General features: G+C 33.4%; 1 protein-coding gene across 1 annotated transcript; it reads left to right on the top strand.

Moving 5' to 3' along the window:
- The first annotated feature begins 6330 nt into the window (after positions 1-6330).
- Positions 6331-6932, top strand: LOC111890535 (histone H3.2). The gene has a single exon (XM_023886641.2). The coding sequence runs from the start codon at positions 6398-6400 to the stop codon at positions 6806-6808; it is 411 nt and encodes a 136-aa protein (XP_023742409.1). The 5' UTR covers positions 6331-6397; the 3' UTR covers positions 6809-6932.
- Positions 6933-8418: the final 1486 nt, after the last annotated feature.

Raw genomic sequence — 8418 nt, 5'->3', positions numbered from 1 at the left:
TTGTGTAAATTTATAAATTTTATTGTTACTATATAAAGATAAAAAGCAGGTTGATATGATATACAAAAACATAATAATTTCAATGATATTTTAAAATCATGCCAAAATTAACCGGATTCTTATGACATAAAAATTAAATAAAAAATCATCATAATCATCTCTAATATATAAAAGTAACATTTTCGTAATTAATGTTTGTTCCCAATATATTTAATTTATGTTTTGTTAAAGATACGTAATATCTTTTCCTGTTTATTTGAAAAGTTTCAGAAAAGTAGTTAATTGATTTCATTTAATTTGTGACAAAGAAAATCGAAATATATGAATACATACATTTGATATAGAAACAAATAAATAATCGAAAAAATATAAAAAATGAAAGAAGGTACTGAAATTCTAGTGCACAAGAGCGAATGTTTGAAGCAAAAAATGATGATGAGAGTTATATACAATAATAATGATGCTGTAGAATAATGTTTGAAGAAAAGAAATGATTGAAAATAAGTGTGAGTTGCGGATTCAATGATGAATCGTATATGTATGTGATAATTTGAATATGATTTTTCGGTATTAGTGATTTCCTAATAAAAATATATTTTATATTAATGGTTACTAATATAAACGGATTTATATTAATGGTTGATATTAATGCCTTTATTGAAATGTTTTGTTACTAATATGTTTTTAAAATTGACCATACTAAAATCTTCATAACCGAAAATTCAAGATTTAAAATATGGAAAAATTTTATTGGAATTAAATACATTCCGTTTCAACGAATGCAAGTTATTGTTTGACGAATGGACAACATTTATTGAAATTAAATATATTCTATATGGGAAATATGATGTCAGCAATTTGATCTAAGGGTGGAAAAAATAAGATTAAAATAAAGTCAATGGTCCAAATTATTTAAGATGATGTCATAAGGTTTCTCTTTTAATAATAGACAAATTGCAAAAATGGTCCCAGTGGTATGCACTTTTTGGGGGTTTTAGTCCAAACCACGACTTTTTTGGATTGGTGGTCCTTTTGAGATAGTTTCGTTGCGTTTTTGGTCCCTCGGTAACTGAAATGATTGTAATACCCTTACGATTTTTTTATGTTTTTTTCTATTTAATTTAAATAGAAAAGAAAATAAATAATTAAAGTGGACCCACATCTCTCTCTCTCTCTTTCTCTCTGAAACTAAAAAAAATGTGACAACCCGAAGTTTGCTCCATCACCGTAACTCGTTTCCATCCATAAAATTCATCTTTTTCGAATTGTTTCCGTTCAAGTTTTTAAATTAAGTCATTATTTTTTTGAGACTTTCGTTATGACTTAATTGGTATCCAAACACGTTGGAAACCCAAGAAAACATTCCAAGTTATTAATTAGAAAAATTTTAGTTTCGACCATATCTGGTTACGACAACTTTATCGGGTGTGACCAAAAGCATCGTATAACATCAGTATCGGGTAGAATTCCACCGTGTCCAAAACTTGAAACATATATAAAGCACAATTAACTTCATTTTGAAGCTTTTGCACCCTCTCTCACTACTCTCTCTCTACAATCTCATTCTTGGTCCAAAATCACCCAAATCAAGCTTCAAATCATCAAGGTAACCATCCCAACTCATTGTATAATCTCTTCAACCTTCAAATTCGTGTTTAAGCTATGATTTAGGACCATAAACATGTGTTTACGGCCCTGGAACACTCATGGGCCGTGAACACATATAAAATGGGTTTTGGAGCCCAAAAACCCTCTCAAACAACTCATGGAGCTTAGAAATGACATAAGGACTTATTGGAATGGACTTGGAACACCTAGAACTTATCATTTAGGGGGTAAATGAGAGTTTACTACCCAAGAACATGCTTGGGCCGTAAACTCCATATAATGGGCAGTAAACTCAATTTAAAGTGTTAAGATGCCACTTAAACACATCATAAGCCTTGGAATAAAGTCTAGAAGCAACCACAATCGATTTAGGGGCCTTAAACTTGATTAAAACCACTCCTATAGGATCTTACGGCCGTAAAACCCCCAAGGATAGGTTCCTGGGCCGTAAACTCCTATGCCTTAGTTAAATGATGCCCAAAATCCATTATATGGCTTGTAAAATGACTTAGAATCACATATGATTTAATCTAGGGCCACCAAATCATTAAAATAAGGAGTGTATAGGATCTTACGGCCATAAAATCCTAGTTCATGGCTGTAAACTACCTTTGATGGTTCCTTTGGTGGTTTAATTCCTTCATATGCCTTAGATTTAATCCTATCAACATTTCCCTAGTGTTGTTTGACCCTTGAACACCTAAAAACCTATCACCCATGATTTCACGGTCGTGAACTCATGTGGACATGGTCTTAGGGCCGTAATCTCTCCAATGAGTTTACTCTTGAAGAGCAAACTCCATATCTATGCCCTATACGTCCGAAGATGCCACCCAGGTCACTCCAAACACTTGAATTGAAGTGTTTTCGCGTCTGGAAGTGTTTACTCTTATTTAATTAATAGACCAAAGTCTAATTAGATAAAAATTATGTATCTCTTCATATTACATAGGAACCTCGCATGTTTCAAGCCCCGAACTGACAATTAGCATCCAACCGTCACATCTCTCGTCTGGTGAGTTCATACCCCTACACATTTTTCCTTGTTTTTCAATGTTTTCAGGGGGAATACAAGCAAATTATAAATGTTTTCAAAACCTAAAAATGATGTATTTCTATAAATATATGGCTAACTTTTAGATATCTTTACCCCTTATATATTATGCATAGCATAAGGGATGTTTTATTGAATATAAATACATGGATTTCAATTACAGTAAAGGAAACAATCAAAACAATCAAATTATTGTGGGAATAATTTGGGATCTTCAGTTCTTGTTTTACGAGCACATATTTATGTAAAGTTAATAGATAAACTATGTCTGATTCAGTTTATCTCTGTTTAAATTATAGTATTTTGCCAGATAATTTCATTGTATTAAACTGTTTTTACTGTATTATGTTCCAAAACGATTAGTATGTTTGATAACGTTTGAGAACACCGTGAATAATTTAATACTAGCTTGTGAGATTCGTCTTTATTAAACCCTTTGGTTTATCAGTAAATCTTCCCCGGAAGTGTAACCAGAGTCTCATGGAGGGAGAGCATGGAATTTGTGAATAGATCTATTCGGGACTGACAATCTCACACCTAAACTGCTAGCTACAATTAGGCGGGCACGCCTGGGGTGACAAATTCTGGATATCGTCCGACGTCTGACGAACGTCAAGGAGGTCTCGTTGTCGTGTTAGCATGGTTACCCGACTCACAATACACATTAATATAAGTTTATTCATGGATTATTTTCATATCTATCTTTGATCTATATAATTTATATCTAGTACGGGATGGTATTCCCATGGTTTTATATCTAGTACGGGACGATAATCCCATGGCTTTCAATCTATAGTTTTTGTGTATTAAAACTATCTTATATCTAGTGCGGGATGGTATTCCCATGGTTTTATATCTAGTGCGGGACGGTAATCCCATGGCTTTCAATCTATAGTTTTTTGTGTATTAAAACTATCTTATATCTAGTACGGGATGGTATTCCCATGGTTTTCAATCAATATTTTTATGTGTTAAAAATATCTAGTGTTGTACTGGATGGTATTCCCAGTGGTTTTCAATATATAGTTTTATGTATTAAACTATACACCGATGCATTTAACGGAAGTTCAAAACTTTAACTAAACTGTCTTTATAAGAAAATATGGGGTTTTCTTGGATAACAACTTTTCAGAAAACTAAAGGAAGCATGTTCATTTTCAAAAAAACAAAACACTTATGAACTCACCAGCTTTATGTTGTTTTTTAAACTGCTTGTATTATCAGGTTCTCCTTAGATAGGTATCCCACGTTCTTTTGCAGAAGACGGAGCATATGGAAGTTACATCTTACTTTTGTTTAAACTAATGTATCTATAAAACTTGTACTACTTTACTTTCAAACAAATGTAATGAATCTATGTAATGTAATGTTTTGTGTTTACTATGCTTACTATGTACATTGGTTACGATACTTCATGACGTCCTCCGCCCCGGAACGTTTCCGCCTTCGGTTTCGGGGTGTGACAAAAAACAGAGACACAATTATACATCTATCTCTCTACCCCTATTCATCATCATCATCATCATCATCATCATCATCGTTTACACACTGTGAATTAAAATGGTGAGTTTACCCTTTCTCCCTCTTCTATTGCAACCTGAAAATCGATGATTCACCCATGTGTTATTCATGCTCCATCAATCTCAGTGAACACATCGAGGTAAAATAAAACCCTAAACCCTTAAATCCGATATAAGAATTAATGATTCTAATCAAATTTACAATTGATGCTTAATTAATTATGGGGCATTGTTTATTGAAAATTAGGTGATTACTAATGGAAATTATAAGAGTGTGATACATAGATTTATCACTCAAATAGATAGATCACGAATGTCGATTGCATCTGTTTGTGAAAAATCGTACCCAGAGTTTGTGTTGTGGCAATTTGTTAAAATTTCCGACAATGTGGATGGAGTTTTGTGGCTGGCGCTTTTCAGATAAGAGAGGAGAGATAACGACTGGTACTCTATGCTCCAATATTGTCCCCCTTCACAAATAGAGACCGAGCTACATACTATCTAAACCCACATACGAAGATGATGATGATGACATTGTTCCAAAACTAAAACGAGGGTTGGCAAGATCAAACAAGAAGAACAACCGAAGAAAGAGGATGATAGATCTAGTGGTTGTTCGAGCTGGAGAAGGACGATCACTGTTTTTTTCGTCTTTGCTTTTCAGATCGACCATATACGTCATTGTCTTCAGTGGTTTTCAGATTTGGAGGTCACAAACTTCCTTTAATGTATCTTCTTATTATCCTTACAAACATAATGCATATAATTTCTCTCAAGATTTCTCGTGCTCATCCCATTTGTTTGTGATCAACACCACATTGAATGTGTGTGTGCGTTGTTGCTTCTTAATCAAACAAACCCACGTACATGAGGGTTTTTGTGCATCATTAATTAAGGCACACATACCTATTGTTGTTCAAAGTCAATCTCAAGGTTGTAAAAATCGCTCGACGTTAGCTAGTCGGTGGACTAGGGTTAAGAGATTAATCGGCTAGGCGGGAGATTAATCGGGGACCATTAATTACTAACTTGTTAAATTATAAAAAAATTAAATATGACTAATATCATATAAAAGTTCGTAAATGCCACTAATATTATGACAAAATAGGTTAATATGATAAATACAACACTAATCATACATCAAATAGTTTTTATTGAGATATAAATTCTCCAAAGTGTAAAAATTTCATCGGGTTCTACTGTTTCAGTCATTGTGTATGCATGGATTAATTGTTAGGCGCTCTCTAATCGGTCGAGTAGCGCCTAGGATTAATCGGAGATTAATCGGGATTTTTACAACATTGGTCAATCTACAGGTGAAAGGAAATGGGGTGGAGTTAAATAAAGAGGAGGGCGATAACTCATTGGGTTACTGCCTCCGAGATCAGTTGAATACAAATAGCTGCAACCTTGAACTTGCACCAAGTTTCAAGTGAATCTACGAAAACTATGTTTGGGATAAGACAATTAATTGAAACTTTAGATTTTAGTTATGGATTTGAGAGAGAGAGGAGAGAGAGAGAGAGAGAGAGAGAGAGAGAGAGAGGAGAGAGAGAGAGAGAGAGGAGAGAGAGAGAGAGAGAGAGAGAGAGAGAAGAGAGAGAGAGAGAGAGAGGAGAGAGAGAGAGAGAGAGAGAGGTGGGCCCTCTCTTTATTATTAATTATTAAGATAGATAAATGTATATTAAATTAAAAAAATGAAAGAAAAATGAAAAATAAATACATGAGAGGCATTACAGTCATTTCAGTTTATCGAAGGACCAAAAATGCAACGAAACTACCTTAAAAGAACCACCAATCCAAAAAAGTCGTGGTTTAAACTAAAACCATAAAAAAAATATATACCACAGGGACCAGTTTTACAATTTTGTCTTAATAATATTTATAGATTAATAACAATTATAAAAAAAAATCATTCTTCGAATCACATTATTTAATTCCACACGTGAAACAAGTTAAGGAAGGAAATCACCATCATGGAAGAGGCACAAGGATCGCGATCCGCATTCTCTTCTAGCATACAATCTAAGCCGTCCATTTCTTATTCGAACAATCCAACGGTCTAGGATTGTTCGCGCTATTCTCTCCCAAAGTTTCAAATCTCCCACAACCTCCGTTAATAAATACAAATCTCTTTCCCCCTTTTCCCACAACACTCGATCGAATCTACTAACCAAACACAAAAGGCTGACTTTACTCTCCGAATTCTCAAAAAATGGCGAGAACCAAGCAAACTGCTCGCAAATCAACCGGTGGAAAAGCACCAAGGAAGCAGTTGGCCACAAAGGCCGCGAGGAAATCAGCTCCGGCGACCGGAGGAGTGAAGAAGCCACACAGATTCAGGCCCGGAACTGTTGCCCTAAGAGAGATCCGTAAGTACCAGAAGAGCACAGAGTTGTTGATCCGCAAACTTCCATTTCAGAGACTTGTGAGAGAAATCGCTCAGGATTTCAAGACAGATTTGAGGTTCCAGAGCAGTGCTGTTGCTGCACTTCAAGAGGCGTCGGAGGCTTACTTGGTGGGTTTGTTTGAAGATACTAATTTGTGTGCGATTCATGCTAAGAGGGTTACAATTATGCCTAAGGATATGCAATTGGCTAGGAGGATTAGAGGTGAAAGGGCTTAGATTTGTATCAAAAATTCAGTTTCGGATTTTTTTGATTGTAGAAAGTAATCAGGGCTTGTGGGTTCATGTTATTGAGATCTGCTTGTACTTGATTCAATGAATATTATGAAGGCATATTTTCAAAGCTTTTTTATAAAATTTAAAATGATTCATCTTTTTTCAGTTTTAGTCATGTGAAAGTCGATTCGTCAAAACTAGAATGAATGAACAAAATGATGATTTTTGTGTATCATGCTCTCTTTTCAGTTTTAGTCATGTTCTTCTCCAATTCTACATAGAATCTGAGTTTAGGGTTAGTTTTGATGCTTCGGTGATATGGGGAGTGATTAGACCCATTTTCTTGTAAAGAGACTAGGAAATAAGTTATGTGCATATGCAGATTTGGTAAGAAGTTCATCCCATAGAATCCATATGATATGAAGATAGCATGAAGTTTTATGTGGTCATTATTACATTTACTATTAGTACTTTTTACACACATTTTATATAATTAAATTATAAAGACCAATTTTATGTATCAAACAAAATTATATTGTCTTCAACAATTTGTGATGGTTAAATTGTTTAATGATTTTCTTTTTAAATTAACTAAATTGTATCTATTTTTATTTTATGTAGGAATCGATAATCAACAACTATTACGAAATTGATAACTATTTGTAGTGATTACATAAAATGTTTATTTTCTAAATGAATAGCTTCTTTTAGTATTTTTATGATTTTTAACTTATTCTATTATTATAACGGTACCATATGTCCATATTCATACTTCTCTAGGCATTATCCCAAATATTTAACTACTTTTATTGTCATACTTGGTTAAAACAAATCAAAGTTTTATACGATATATAATACAAAATGGATAAGTTTAGGTATAAGTTCACTACGCATAAAACTGATGAAATTGAAAAATAACATTTTACCTAGCACGATTTGATCAGTATGCATTTAAATATTCCACTAACATGTAATAAGTAACTCAAGATATGGTATAAGAATAAAATAAATATGTATGAATATGGTTTTTGGGTTCACCATAACTCTAGTATACCATAAGCATTTGTACATAACGGTGGCAATGCTAAAGGTGGTGGTGGACTATGGAGATGGTGGTGGTTGGTGGCAGTGGTGGTGATACTTCCAACTTTGAAAATATTTCAGATTAACAACCTACTTTGATTTTATGTCAAAATCACAGGTTTCGTGAAAATGTCAATTCTCTTTAAAAGTATGTTGTTACTTTGAAAAATTTCAAAGTTGTTAAAAATATCACAATTTCAACCTATTTTAGGAAAAAAAAGTCAAAAATTAGAAATTTAACTATTGTTTATGTGTCTTTATACCATTTCATAGTAGGTTACTATTTTGACATATTTTCAAACTTTGTAACATGTCAAAACAACAACCTACTTTGACTAAATGATAAAAAAACATGTTTATGTGGATATGTTTTTCGTTTCTACGTTGCATTGCCTATAGGCCACATCATTTTCTTTTTCATATTACTTCAAAAAAGGGTAGCTTTTCTTAAAACTGAAACAATTCGTTCGTTTGGTTTCCAATTCACCTCTTCCATAATGAAATGCTTTCTAGTAAAGGTGATCATTAAG

Source organism: Lactuca sativa, chromosome 6, assembly GCF_002870075.4.
Source record: "Lactuca sativa cultivar Salinas chromosome 6, Lsat_Salinas_v11, whole genome shotgun sequence".
Lineage (NCBI taxonomy): Eukaryota > Viridiplantae > Streptophyta > Magnoliopsida > Asterales > Asteraceae > Lactuca > Lactuca sativa.
The sequence above is the reverse complement of the archived record's forward strand: the minus strand, read 5'-3'. Positions and strand labels throughout refer to the sequence as shown.